Source organism: Aplysia californica, unplaced genomic scaffold (assembly GCF_000002075.1).
Source record: "Aplysia californica isolate F4 #8 unplaced genomic scaffold, AplCal3.0 scaffold00059, whole genome shotgun sequence".
In the NCBI taxonomy this organism is placed as follows: Eukaryota; Metazoa; Mollusca; class Gastropoda; order Aplysiida; family Aplysiidae; genus Aplysia; species Aplysia californica.
The window spans coordinates 1,623,861-1,639,553 of NW_004797329.1; the positions used below are offsets into that span (position 1 = coordinate 1,623,861).

The window sequence follows — 15,693 nt, forward strand, 5'->3', positions numbered from 1 at the left end:
AAAGTAAACGGACAGCGAACTAGAACAACGATTAAAATAGGCACATGGAATGTCAGCGGAACTGGAGACAAAGAACCAGAAATAGTGGATTTCATGGAAAGAAAGAAAATAGCAATCATGGACTTGTCAGACATAAGGAAGAGAGGCAACCACAGCAAGCTGACCCATAAAGGCTACCTACTGATCTGGAGAGGAACACCTGAAAATGAGAGAGCCAAACATGGTGTAGCTTTCATCATACACCTAGCCAAAATGGATACAATCTATGAAATCAATCAGATCTCAGAGAGAATAGTGAGCATAAAACTCATAGAGGGTGGCAAAACAACTACGTACATCCAAACATACGTTCCCTGTAACGACAGCTATACAGAGGAAGATAGACAATCATATTTCCAAGACCTGAGTGTCCATATTAACACCATCAAGAACAAAGAAGATATGCTTATCTTGGGAGATTTAAATGTCAGAGTTGGACAAAGAAGAACCCCATGGGAAGAGTACTTGGGACCCCACAGCGATAAAGATACAGACTGCAACAGCAATGGAGAAATGATACTAAATCTATGCGCTGAGCACGACATGATGATTACGAACACATTTTTCCTACATAGACAAAGCCAAATCAAGACAGGGTACAAATGGAGTGACCTGAACCGTGCTTCACAAATTGATTTCATCCTGATGCGCAGAAAACAAAGACATACAGCCAAAGATTCGAGAGCGGTTCCAAACTACATAATCGACATGGACCATAGACCTGTGATACTTACTCTCACAACCCACAACGTAAAGCAAACAAAGAAAAACAGGGGAAAAACCACGGCTAACCTAAGAAAATTGGAAGAACTGTCACCTGAGATCAAGGACATAGAAGATGAATGGCAAATATTTAAAAAATCCCTGTCAGAAATACAAAAAAACTGTTGTGGCACCAAACGAATAGGTTGAAACAAAGGCAGAACAACAAACTTTTTAAAGAAATGTATGTATTAAGAATTTAGAGTTCATCCAGAAATCAATCTCAAGAAGTACAAATTATCTCTTCATGACATTCTGTTCTAGTTCTACATTCAAACAATAATTTCCTAGTGTTAAAAGCAAAGCATGACACCGTGCATTCACTTACTTATTATAACATGGCTCCTCGTGCGTATCACGGTGGAAAAAGTCTTTTTTGTTTTTTGTTTTTGTAAAGTGTTTTACGACGCTCGCAACTGCATAAGGTCGTATGAGCGCGTGGGACACACCTAATATTTTCAGTTGGTAAGAAATTTTGAATTTTGCCCGGGTGGCTGCCAAAGCCTACTCTTATCGATTTTAGACCACCAAGGGATCTTTAACGTGCGCAACTTGCACACGGGCCCTCCGAGATTTTTCGCCCTTGTCCGAGAAGGCTAGGTGTAGATCTTTCCTACCAGAAGATCAGGGGTGTGGCTGACAGACAGCAGTAAGAAGAAGCGAAGGAGTAGCAGTAGAAAGGCTGCAGAAAGAATCAGGAGCCCAGAGGAGGGGGCAAACGAGGTGAGGGGGTGTTTTAGTGTGAAAATGTTGTGAGAATAAATTATATAGAGCAGAAAGCTGCTATTGCAGGCGTTTAGCCGATCCCCACCCCCCCCCCCCTCCTTCCTCATCCATACATCCCCTTATCCCCGCCGTTTAAAAAATGTCTACCACTTATATCTTAGATTAGTATGGTACCAGTGACTGTTAGAAAGAACATAATTGCTCCGTCCAACCTGTTTTGAGCAGCAGTGAATGTATCAAAAGATGTAATAAGTTAGGTGTAAACAGTAAAAAAAAAAAAAAAAAGCAACAACAACAAATGCTATTTTTTAGTTTAGTTTAGTTTAGTATAGAGTTTTACGGCACTTACAACAAAATAAGGTCATATAAGTGCCGAAGATTAGAGGTGTTACAAGAGAGTAACAACAAACGTAAAAAAGAAGGAGATATAAGGACGATAGATGTTTAAGAGGAAAGAAGGAGCAAACCACACCAGAGCACCCGCCAACCACCCACAATGCTATTTGAAACAATCACAATTTTAAAGTGATAAATGTAACAGTATTGAATACATCGGTATATCACGTGAGTGTCTCCAACTTCTGTCTCCTCTCCACCTTCCCTCCCCCCCACTCCCTCTTCCTCCTTAGTTTTCGATTAAATAATATGCTACGAATTTGGACCACAAAGAGTATGATGCCCATTACAAAGCAAACCCGCCCCCCCAAAAAAAAATTAATTAAAATTAAAATAAAATAAAAAATAAAATAAAATAAAATAAAAATAAAACAAAAACAAAAAAACAACCCAACAAAAAACAACTAACAACCCCCCCCCCCCCCAACTTTTTTCGTACATGAGGTCAGAGCGACCCATAAGAGGCCCCAGAGAAAGGAAGGCACTGGGTGTACGTAGTAGGTCAATTGGTCGCTTTTAAACACAATAAGGGGGTTATCCCGAAAAATGCTGTTTTTGAGAAAATCAAAGGTAAAGTTTTTGAACCCTTGTTCAGTTTCTTTAAAAGACAAGGAGGGTTTTCTCTATAACCAAACAAATATACACACCAATGAAACCAAACTTCTCCTATAGGTAGGGCAATGCCCACTTTTGGTGTAGGACAAGATTTCTGGAAATCCCCGAAATCTGGGTTAGCCCGCTTGTCCTTAAAAGCGACCAAATAATTTACGAATACAGAGCTCTGACAGATTTTTATAAAGGAGGTCTGGTAGTGAAGGGGTTAGAAAACGCCAATAGTTGTTGAACTCCTCTTGTGTAACCTAATTAATGTCACTTCCACATTCCTGTCTAAAAGAATTAAATCTATCTTTATTTGTATCTTGCCATGCAAAACGTCATTGTCAGTATGGCGACTCTGAACATTATAATTGCAACTGCAACCTTTTTACACCTCCCTCGATACAAATTAGATTCTGAGAGGCGAGGTGCTACGACCCTTCCTTTCAGGGTCACCCCGGGCTGCGATGGATACACTGTCTCAGAAGACAGACAGATACTCAATAAAATAACATCCACATATGTAAATCGAAATCACATCTTCAAGTGCGACACGAAGCACCTATCCACCAAACCATAATAATATACGTGTATGAGCGTGTGGCGAATCTCCTGGGTTTTTTTTTGTTGCTTTTTTTTGTAAGTGTTTTACGGCGCTCGCAAAACTGCATAAGGTCATATGAGCGCTCGGGACACAATAAACTTTTTCAGTTGGTAGGAAATTTTGAATTTTGCCCGGGTGGCGGCCGAAGCCTATTCTTATCGATTTTAGACCACCAAGAGATCTTTAACGTGCGCAACTTGCTCACGGGCCATCCGAGATTTTTCGCCCCAGTCCGAGAAGGCTAGGTGTAGACCTTTCCTACCAGAAGATCAGGGGTGAGGCTGAAAGACAGCAGTAAGAAGAAGCCTAGTAGTAGCTGTAGAAAGAATCAGGAGCCCAGAGGAGGGGTGGGGGGGCAAATGAGATAGTGGGGGCTGTAAGAGGAGACGAAAGCCGACGACAGAACATTGCTAGAGAGCAGGATAGGAGGTGAATGGAGACACTTTAACCTCTAGGCCACGAGAGCCCCCACCGGCGAATCACCGTAAGATGTGAGTGAGTAACCACAATGATCGGGGGATGTCAATAAATCAACAAGAACACTACATGGAATACTAGTCATGGTACCAAACACAAATGGACGTAATCGTATATTTGAGTGTTTGTCTTGGTTTATTATCAATGTTTAGACCAGCATTCTCTCTAAATTCATGATCAATATTCAGTAAGTTTTTTTGTGACAGCTTTCAAGTGTGAATATAACAGAGAAGTCACTTCATGATTAAAATATTTAATGTTAACAATGATTACTTCCTCACCATTTTGTTTTAGCCTTCTTACACACAGGCGCTTTCCTTATTCCTCTATTTGTGAGGCAACGTGGTGGAATCAGAATCTCGTCAAAATAATCAAAGTGAAGAAACTTGCATTTTTCCTCAGGTTTCTTAATTTTCATCATTTTTTTTTTTTTGCATAACACCTTTCATGCCCATTAAAGAACTCATTTCTGAGTTGATTTTTACTGAAAGACATTGATTAAAAGCACACAGAATGTAAATTTTCAGTTACCACGGACTCTTAAGCTAAGGAAATAACTAATCTTTGGCGGCCATTTTCTCACTAATCTTACCTCTGAAAACAGGTGACCCCCACCAACTTCTTTTGCAAATATCTCGACTTGTATTCAAGACAAATGGATATTTTTTTCATCCAAATAAAGACAAGTGAACAAGCTTTAAGATGATACCAATAACTCTACATACCCAAAAATTTACGAGAGCCTGATTCCACCACGCTGCCTCACATATTTATTGTGACAAAAGTGGATACAGCTAGGGCGCTCTTGTGGCCTAGAAGTTAAAGTGTTCGCCTCTCATTCAAAGGTCCAGGGTTCGAATCCGGGTAGAGACCGAAACAAGTTCTTCTCTAAACTTGTCTCCTTTCACCTTCTTTCCTTCTCTTTTGCAATATTTTGTCGTCTGCTTTCGTCTCCTCTTTCTTCCCCACCCCCTCACCCCCTTTGCCTTCTCCACTGGGCTCCTGACTGCAACCTTTTTACTGTTGGTACTTGGCTCCTTCTTACTGCTGTCTTTCTGCCACACCCCTGATGGTCTGATAGGAAAAGATCTACACCTTGCCTTCTCGGACAAGGGGAAAAATTTCGGAGGTTCCGTGGGCAAGATGCGCACGTTAAAGATCTTTGGTGGACTAAAATCGATAAGAGTAGGCTTCGGCCGCCACCCGGGCAAAATTTAAAATTTCCTTCCAACTTAAAAATGTTTGGTGCGTTCTGCGTGTTCATATGACCTTAAGCAGTTGCGAGCGCCGTAAAACACTACTTAAAAAAAGGATACAGCCATGTAGAAAGCAATCTGAAACAAAAATGAGTCAGAAGTTGCACGGGTGATTGTAACAAAGGGTTAACGTGGAACATTGACAGTAACTGTTGTGGAAACAATATGTGAAAAAAAAATAGTTTGACTCTTTTTGAACATATGATGACTTGTTTTATTCTTTCATTTGCAACGCGTTGTAATATTCAGAATGCTGTGGAAAAAAATCGTAATGATAAAGGTTGCTTTTATGATTTTTATTTCTTCTTAGATTGTTACATAGTTGGCAAAAACATTTTTTGTATTAATTAACGGAACGTCGCTTTGTCAAAATAATGCCTCTATCTAATTAACCTATTGAGTTATGTAGCGAATAATGACAAATCAATGTAAAACTTTTAAGTTTTGGTTTTACGAATTGGAAATGCAAACACAATAGAAGGATAATAATATGCCTAAATTGACTAAACAATTAGTCTTCGAGAAAAACAAATTGTAAAAGTAGAACATTTCAATCTCTCTATCTCACACAACCACATAGACACACAAAAACCCATTAACACAGACGTGACATACACACACACGCACACACACACACACACACACACATGCACACATACACACACAAAAAGCAAACAAACTAACACACACACACACACGCACACATATATAATTATATGTATGTAATATAATATAATGTAATACTATATAATATATATATAAATATATATTATATATATATATATATATATATATATATATTTATATATATACATATATATCTATCTATATATATACATATATATATTTACATATATATATTATATAGTATATATATATATATGTATATATATTCATAATATATATATATATATATATATATATATATATATATATATATATATATATATATATATATATGCACCAATACAGTGTCAGACAGACAGGCAGACGGACAGAGAAAAGGAGGAAGGGAAGGAGGGTAGGGTAAAATAAACCAAGAGCACAAGCAGACATCGCTTGATTTGTACCATTTCACATTTCTACATGTCACCGTTTTACCCGCCAGCAACAGTGATTTATCTTATTGTTTTTGCAAATCTCTTTTTATTCACATCCACCATGAAATTAAAAGCACACTCCTATAATCCTTTCAACAGACATAACAGTACAACCATACTCCCTCTCTCTCTCTCTCTCTCTCTCTCTCTCTCTCTCTCTCTCTCTCTCTCTCTCTCTCTCTTTCTCTCTCTCTCTCTCTCTCTCTCTCTCTCTCTCTCTCTCTCTCTCTCTACCTCACTTTGTCAATCTCATTCTGTCACTCGGTCACCAATTCTCTCTTTGACAAATTCATATACCACACATACACACACCCACAGCCAGTCAGCCACCCCTCCGCCCCTCCCCCCCCCCCCCTTACACACACACGAACACAGACACATGCATACAGAACCAGTATCTGTATAATCAGCAATATAGTACTATGCACCAAAATAGCACAAAGCGATAATATCAGTGTCGACATTGTTGTCGCAGTAGATGTTTCTTCGACATTAATCCTGTCTCCAAACACATCATGGCTGTCTTCTCCATTTCGAATTATAACGCTTTGCCAAAAGGGTTCGACCGCCCAAAGGAAATCTTATCTGGTAATATGATTTTCTTTGGATTCACTTCATATCCAGGAACGGCCAACCTTTGCTGACAGGACATTTAAGTTGACTCCACTTGCATTACCGAAAAGAATCTTGTCACAAAAGTCTCGGAAGAATTTCATGAATCTTAAAACGAGGTTCAAGCAAAGCTTTTGGGGTTGATATACGTTGAGGCTAGTGAAAACAAGACAGATCTTAACCAAGTAGAACGTGGCTTTGTTTTTGATACAAGTGTGGGTCTTATTGCCCTGAAGACATTCAAAGTACTATTTTTGATACTGTATCCAAGTAAACTAGAATCGCAACTAACAGACAAATGGCAAGTAGCAAGGCTTCAAAGAATGTTGGGCTTGTATATGTGAACTCCTGCAATCGAAATGCAGTGACAATGGTATGAACTGTGAGATCTGAAATGAATGAATTGTAACTGTTTCAAATATGCTCCTTTGAGATCAGTGCAATGTGATTGGAAATGATAACATGACATCATATGAATGTATAATTACATGTACATGCATGATATTAGTATAATTCACTGTTCAGCTTCAGCCCTATAAGTTTAGTATGTAAGCTCCTCTGTCGTCAAATTTCCATATAAAAATATAACTCCCGAATAGCAGACCGTCTATAGGCGTTGTTCTACGTCTCTGTGCCTGTCCAACCAAATGCAGAAATTCTTTGCAGTTAAAGCACTTAAACAACACGAACATAAAGACATTTTCATTGGTCGCACAGCTGGCAGTATGCAAATGAGCTTTTCTCCCCACAAAATGACGTCATACTTCGCTGGGCCTAATGTGAATACTTCAATCTCTCTTGTAAGGAAAATTACCTTTCGAAATAAAAGAAGTAATAACATGTACAATATAATTAAAACTGCTTTCTTAGAAATTCACGTTGAAGTACATAATGAAAAAAAAAAAGCCGTGCAGAAGCAAGTTCATGGCTGACAAACCGTGTCAAGTGCCAGTTCAACAAGAGCCTTTATACACTGACCAAGAATCACGAAAATCACTATCGTTTCAAAACAGATCACTCCACTCCAATGATTCGGGCAACTGAACGCATAAGGACGTTCTAGACCAGACTAACTTGTGGAAACACAACTTATGTGAGATCAGAATATCGACAACGTGGGTCACATAACAATATAATAAGTATCAGCTTCCAGCCATGGCAAACGAGTGTTTTATTGAGTTCCTAAAGTTCGTACCGCACACTCAAATGTTGACACTATTCATCCGTTGTCCGTCGTGTGTGTGAGTCCATCGCATAATTTAACCTACTTTCCTGTGCTACGCTTTCACTTCACAGCAGTCTGGAAAACCAAACAGTAGCTACCATGCCATACACATGGCAACAAAATCTTGCTCATATGTGCAATTCTGCCAATGTGATGTTCATGATGTCATTGATTGTGTTGTGATAGTATGAATGTTTGCTTATGTATCGGCGATAATTTAATAAGCATGTGAAATACATTGTCATGTTCATTCACGTGTATTGTGAGTTGAGATGAGGGTATTGCAAAGCACCTATAGCTGTATTGTACAGAAGTGGGCGCTACAGAAATTGTCACTATTTTTATTAGAATGTTAGTACAATGCAAATACATCACAACAGTATTATTCAGCATATTGTATGTCTGTATTATCAAATATGACATACACCACTCTAATCTGGAAATTGTATAACAATCAAACAGTTGAATGTACATTGAATTACTTTTAACCAACATAGACACAATGTGTTACCACGGATGGTCTTTGCAAAGAGTATTTCGGTAGTTAAATTCGTCATATTATGCAAGTCCGGGAACCTTTGCAAACAACATACGTGCTCATTCACAATTTCACCGAATGTTTTTCTCAACTTCATGGTCAGAGTTAGCCGGTTGGCCATACCGTGAATAGCCACACATATTGTAAAATTCTGCCGCACCGGATTGTCTGCCACAGAGGTCTGATGGTGAGTGAATATAGCTTCATTTTTAACGCCGCTTCACGTAGGTCGGATGTCATTCTGAACTGGGGGCGAGTACTTGACAAAGAGACGCCAACCCAAGCTCAAAATCGGGACGTTGTTCTTCGGCGACCAGAGGAAAATAATGTATTCCTGTCAAAAGTTTTGATAATGTTGCGTCTTGTTTTGCATGTCATTGAGACACATATTTCAAAACACGGTTGAGGAAGATGACGTTTTCTTTTCTTTTCTCCGAACAAGAACCACCGCCTAACAACAGCATGGTGGGCGTGTTTGTTGTATCAGTGCAAAGAAAACAAGACTAACACAATGGTGGTGGAGGTCACAGTGATCCCCAAGAACACCCAGAACAGAAGAGTATCCACGGCGCTGCCTACATCAGTCCATGTTATCAAGGACCAGTCATCAATACTGTCCTCGTCCTCACTTTTGCGCCGCTCTAAGAATGACGCTCTTTCAGCAGCTCCCCGCGATAGTTCGATGTCGTCTCGCGCTCTCTCGTCTACTCTCGTGTCGAGCGAGCCTTCAAGGCCGTCGGAGTTATTTTTGGTGTGAGACTCGCTGGGAAATACTCTCATACCTTCGGCTTCGTTGCCCGGGTGTCTCCGCCTTCCCGCCTCTCCGTTGGACGACCAATAGCTATTGGCGTTGCTCCCCTCCGGATGGCCTTCAGCTTGTAGCGAAGAATACCGTCGATCATTACGAGTGCTTCCACTGCGCAAGCGTGGTAGGTTTTTCCGGAAACTACCCTTCCGGAGTTGACGTCTGATTTGACGCCGTCGGCAGCAGACGAGACAACGTAGAAATCTGGGAACAGGTTTGTCTGTGTCCTGATGTATCATGTTCATCACCACACCAGATGATAGCACGGACATGGTGCTTAGAGACAGCAATGACGTCAAGTACACGGCTGGGGTAGAGTAAAAAGAGGCACAGGAAACAATTAGTCAACACAATAACATGGGCACATATGTGAAGCATCGTGGTGAAATCAGGCGCTCGTCAAAATAATCAAAGTGAAGAAACTTGCATTTTTCCGCAGGTTTGTGAATTTTTATAAAATTTTAGTTTTGGGGCTCAACACCTTTTATGGCTATTAAAGAACTCATTTCTGTGTGGCTTTTACTGCAAAATGTTGATTAAAGGGACAAAAGATGTGAATTTTCAGTTAACAAGGACTCTTAAGCTAAAGAAATAACTAATCTTTGGCGGCCATTTTCTCATTAATTTTTCCCCTGAAAACAGGTGACCCTCACCTCCTTCATTCTCAAATATCTCGATTTGTATTTAAGATAAACGGATATTTTTTATTCCAATCAAAGACAAGTGAAGAAGCTTTAAGATGATACCAATAACTCTATGTGCCCAAAAATTGACGAGAGCCTGATTTCACCACGCTGCCTCACATATAGTCAGGTACATACAAAAAGCCATTCCCAAAAGGGGGGGGGGGGGCATTAACATCTCGAGGTCTTATGCACAGTAGAATTGTAATTGTAATGGGCTGATTCATCAATGTCATGCTCATAACTGCCTGAACTGCAACAAGGAAATGGTGCTTTTTCTTTCCTAATCCTTACTATCGTCATTTTCCTCTTCTTCTTTTGTATGTTTGTCACACTCTTGTGACCCGCGATTTCCGGGATACCTTGATAGTCGAAGCAGACTTTGTGATGTTGAAGCTAGAGAGGTGAGCAGAGTAAGCTGATTCCCTGTAAGGACTTCTCTGTTGACATCCACCCTTTGGCGCTCATGTGACCTTATGTAGTTGCGAGCGCCGTAAAACCTCTACTAAAACAAAACTAAAAAACATACAAAATGTTCTGTCTAATACTCCGTCATATTTCACTTTTCAAAATGGCGTTTTAGATAAGATAGGATAAGATATGATAAGATAATCTTTATTGTCCAGATCTTGGCACATTGGTTTGGTGATTCACCTCGTACACACACACACACACACACGCACACACACACACACACACACATACAGACAAACACATACATACAAACGCAAACATACGCATACTCACGCGGAGTCTTACACTTAGCAGAACTTAGATTAGTTAAATAGTAAAATACATGTATAAACCACCATACAATCGTGCAGTACGACGCTCATAAGAGTCATAAGCCCTCTGTTCTTTGTTACTGGGAGAAATGTCTATAACCTCACTGAGGCCCCAACTGTGAGCCCCCATGGTGACCCCGGATATGTATATTAGATCATGCTCGATAGAAATTTGCAAAGGAGGGGGGGGGGGGTCGAAGTGCTAAACTTTACTCGTACCGTAGGTTATACTAATGGGAAAATGGTTTTATGGGAAGAGAGTGACCCTTTAGTTTTAGTAAGAGTTTTACGGCACTGGCAACACAATAAGGTCACATAGGTGCCGAAGATTAGAGGTGTCACAAGAGAGTAACACACACAAAAAAATAAGGAGGGGAGAAAGAGACGATATATTTTTTTGTAGGAAAGAAGGAGCAACCCCACCAGACCACCCGCCAACCACTCACCCCTGTGGAGTGACCATAAAGGTGCGCTAAATCCTCAAAGTAAAAAGAAAGTGTAGGGGTTTAAAACCGCTATCAACACCAATAGGTAGTTATTCAAGAGGCAGGACCTACGAATTTGACGTCAGTCCACCGATAAGACCGACGTCTAACCGTATCAGTTCGTCCACTCACCTAGGATAGAGATACTTTCGGACGTTTTGGGCATGACCTCGCTTATAATGCTGAGGTACACTGTGAACGACAGAAGCACCGTCACCGCCAACGCCATCTTCTCCCCAGAGCTTGCCGGCAGCAAGAAGACGAGCACGTTTAAAAGAGACAACATGACCACCGGGACTATCGTGTTGAGCACGTAGAAGGTCCGTTTCCGCATCAGTTCGATGACGAACTTCACACCAGTGTGTGCTGGGGAAACAGAATAATAAGTTACAAATGATAATAGCTCCATAAATGTTAAACATATTAGCACCATAAATGTTAAAAATAACAACTTCATTACAACTAACAATACCTTTCATAAATTTAAATGTTAAAAACAATAGCTCCATAAGTCTTAATAATAATAGCCGTATACATATCTAAAATGCTAGCTTCATAAATGTTAAGAATAATAACTCAATAAATGTTTCAAATAATAGCTTCATATATTAAAAACTATATCATTTGTTCTTTTCTTTCATCCGTCTTTTCTTTGTATGTTATCTCTAGTAACACCTCTTACCTTCGGCATTCATATGACCTATTTGTGTTGCAATAGCTGTAAAACTCTCACTAAAAAAGAAACAGAAAAAAAGGTTGGACCCTTCACATTCGTATAAAAATGTAAGTATGATACCTGTGTTGGATCTTTCAATAAAAGCTTTTATTAATTTTATTCTTTAAAATCAAGTTTTTCCGTCTGTTTATTGAATTTGTATATCCCTGTCAGCCAAGGTTGATCCTCTGAAAGACAAGAGTCGAAGCAGTTTGCCTCTTAAATAATCCAAACTGTGCCGACGGAGCGTAAGGCATTCGCAGTTACAACTATACTATTTATCTATTTATCTATTTAATAAAACCACCAATTAGTTAGTCTGTCACGGCGGTTTTATGCACCCTGAATAATTTAGCAAAATTTGATCATTTTTTGCATAATTTCTGATTATTTACCTTCCTCATTCTTTGCTAAAATTAACAGCATCGCATAATTTCACATTTTTGGGCTCAGTTTGCATAATTTCAGAATTTGTCTTGCATAAAACGACGGGGACTGGTCAGTCTTACGCTGAACTCAAATTGACCTATAGTGGCGTTCTTCACACGACAGCATACCAGCTTAGCAGAAAACGACGTATGCGTGGACAAAGTTCAAAGTTAGGTAAAAGAAACCACTGTGACCTAAAGCAAAAAAAAATGCATAATGCCAAACAGTTTTCAGTATTCTATTTTACCCAAAACTATAAGTGAGGCAGCGTGGTGGAATCAGGCTCTCGTCAATTTTTGGGCACATAGAGTAATTGGTATCATCTTAGAGTTTGTTCACTTGTCTTTATTTGAATGAAAACAATATCCCTTTATCTTTAATACAAGTCGAGATATTTGAGAATGAAGGAGGTGTGGCTCACCTGTTTTCAGAGTTAAAATAAGTATAAGTGAGAAAATGGCCGCAAAAGATTAGTTATTTCCTTAGCTTTAGAGTCCATGGTAACTGAATATTTACTTCTTTGTGCATTTAATCAACAATTTTCAGAAATATCCACACAGAAATGAGTTCTTTAATTGGCATGAAAGGTGTTGAGCTCAAAACAAAAATTTGATAAAAATTCACAAACCAGCGGAAAAATGCAAGTTTCTTAACTTTGATTATTTTGACGAGTGCCTGTTTCCACCAATCTGCCTCACAACAATAATTTGACAACTCAGGCATTTGTCGTAGCTCATTGGTGTAGCGAGGTGCTGTTCCAATCAACTAAAACGTATTTTATTTTTGTTAGAGCGGAGGAATTTGAGGTGAAGAAAAGCTGTCCAAAACTTTACATTTATTCTTTTAAAGTGCACGTAAATGTTCTTGAGCTATACTGCTAGCTTGTCTGTGGCTGCTTAGACCAAGCACTATTAGCCGCTCGGGAAGTTTTGGTGGTGTGAATTGTGTCCAGATTACAGGTGCACTCGATGTAAAACGTGGGCATCAACTGGTGAAGTTCTTTGAACAAAGTGAATGTTTTTGCCACCCTCAGTCCCCCTTCCCTTTATTCCTTTCAATGGTCTAAAGTTATGTGGTTTTTCAAATACATTTATCCTTACAACCCACTTTTCAACACATCAGAACGTTTCTAAATACTCTACGAGCACCATAAACCCTTTGTTAGCTTATTTCTAGCTAGTACTAATGAGATTCAGTACACCATTAGCTCAGCGCTCACTCAGTTAATGTGATGTTGGGACTATTGTGCAGATGACTTTGGTTCAAATCCCAAACGTGATGTTGTTAAACTTGAGTTCTTTGGGGTCCAGCATTCTCTTCCATCCATTTGGCTTTGTCCTACCTTAGAAGTTCTGACTTTTATCTAACTTTTCAAGCTCAAAGGGGCGTTAAACCCATACCATGTCTACCCAAAGAGGTTAGAATACGTATATTCATAGCACTAGAGCTCTTGGCAATGGCGTCATCCACGAAAGGGAACGAGGGCAACGTGTGCCCACTCGTGGCAGCTGAAAGTTCAGGGAAAGAATAACTCAGACGGGTGAGTTCTTTCGAATTCCATGTAGATGTTTTGGGAGGAAAGCTACAAGCGTTGGCTGAAATGTGAAGACAGGGCGTTATCTAATATACCCGAGCTCGTGGGGAGTAGAGTAGGGGCTGAGATTAGTCATGCAAATTGGAGGAGGGGGGGGGGGGAGATGGGGTGCCGGCCATGTTTCGGGCAAGAAGTCCTCCATGTCTGACACATATGACGTCACTTCCATGAGCTCAGCTATATTATAACCTCTTTGTTCGATACACACCTGTTCCAATCTTGTATGTGGACGGGTAGAAGTATGGCCTGGCCACAGCTGACTTGATGTCCCACTCACCGTTGGGGATACATGCGTCCAGGCTGACCAGTTCAGAGCCAGGCTGAAAAAGGAGTAATACAAGAGAGAGATACATTTGGAGTACAGCTCTGTGTTTGCTTAAGCGTGTTTTGATAAGGAATACATGTTTCTATAACCGATACACAGTCGAACCCATCTGCGAAGACCACTCTTTGTCAAGAAGAAAATTATTGGTAATTTAAGCCCGATGGTCTTCTTAAAGATGCCAAGGGGAAAGCTGGAAGTGACCACTTGCGCAGGTGATTGTCTTTGTTGTTGTTGTTGTTGTTGTTGTTGTTGTTGTTGTTGTTGTTATCGATCTAGCAACAGCTGGGCTCTCGCCCTTCTGTCCAATGCCATGTAGTGATAAGTGCAGGTCTGCTGCAGTTGCTGTAATGTTCCATAGAGTGTGTTGTCAATGTTAGGTCTCGGAGGGAGAAGGGTAGCTCTGATGTCATTTAGGGCTGTACAGTGGAACAGGTGATGATCCACAGTCTCATATGCATAGTCACACAAGGGACACATTGGGGGAAGTTCCGGGTTTATTCTGTTCAAGTGAAAGTTGAGCTGTATATGTTCTGTTCGTAGGCGGAAGATCGTGGTCTGTTTCTTTCTCTGAAGGCGGTTGATATTGTCATTCCCTTTTGTTGTGGTCATATGTTTGAAAACTGTTCTGCCTGTCTTTCCCAGGGCCCATCTGTTCATCAAATCTTGTTTGTTGTTGCTTTTGAGATTTGTTTTGCAGTGTTGTATGAAGTTGGAATGTTGGGTTGTTCCTGTCTAGATCCCCGTTTGGCGAGTGTGTCTGCTCTGTCATTTCCAGGTATGTCTGAGTGTCCGGGGACCCACTGCATTACTAGGTTGATGCCACAGAATGTTATCAGATGATGGGATCCAAACAGTATATGGGTCAAATCTTGGTTTAGGTGATGGTCATTTTCTATGGCTTGTAATACTGATAGTGAGTCAGAGAAAATCACAATACTCTGTGCTTTTCCAGGATGAGTGTCAAAAACTGTGCGGAGATGGTACAGTGCTGTTTCAATTGCCATCATTTCTGCATCGTAGTTGCTGCATTTCTCTCCACAAGCTGCAGAGATCTCATTGGAACTGCCATCTGGGTACTGTATTAGTATTCCATATCCGGCTTTGGTTGTGCCTTTGAATGCTGAGCCGTCCGTATAGACGTGTATCCAGTCATCTGAATAGCTGTCGGTTGTTTGATGTGATGCAAGCATCAGCGTCACTGAGTCTGAACATTTTGTGCTCTTGAGATGTTATAATGATTGGCTTTTTAAAAGAAAGGTGGGGAGGGATGTTTTGGTTGACTCTTTTGGTTTCTTTTCTATTTTGTGGTAGATGGTGGCTCTCCATTAGTTCTGTGATGTGTGATTGTCTTTAAAAGGTGGCCGTTAAAGAAGATTCAATCTCTCTTACTCTCTCTGTCACTGGATCGCCCCCCCCCCTCTTTCTCTATCGTTCTGTCTGTCTGTCTGTCTGTCTATCTGTCCGTCTGTCTGTCTGTCTGTCTGTCTGTCTGTCTGTCTGTCTGTCTGTCTGTCTGTCTCTCTCTCTCTCTCTCTCTCTC

General features: G+C 40.2%; 1 protein-coding gene across 1 annotated transcript in view; it reads right to left on the reverse strand.

Annotated features, from left to right (window-relative positions):
* Positions 1-6,145: 6,145 nt before the first annotated feature.
* The window catches only part of LOC101845835 (neuronal acetylcholine receptor subunit beta-4), a 15,589-nt gene continuing 6,041 nt past the window's right edge, over positions 6,146-15,693 (reverse strand). Inside the window, exons 4-6 of the mRNA XM_005093201.3 lie at positions 14,037-14,148; positions 11,223-11,456; positions 6,146-9,444 (exon numbers count right to left, since the gene is read on the reverse strand). Of these exons, the coding sequence (XP_005093258.2) occupies positions 8,816-9,444; positions 11,223-11,456; positions 14,037-14,148 (975 nt within the window). The 3' untranslated portion in view covers positions 6,146-8,815. The remainder of the gene's footprint in view (positions 9,445-11,222; positions 11,457-14,036; positions 14,149-15,693) is intronic.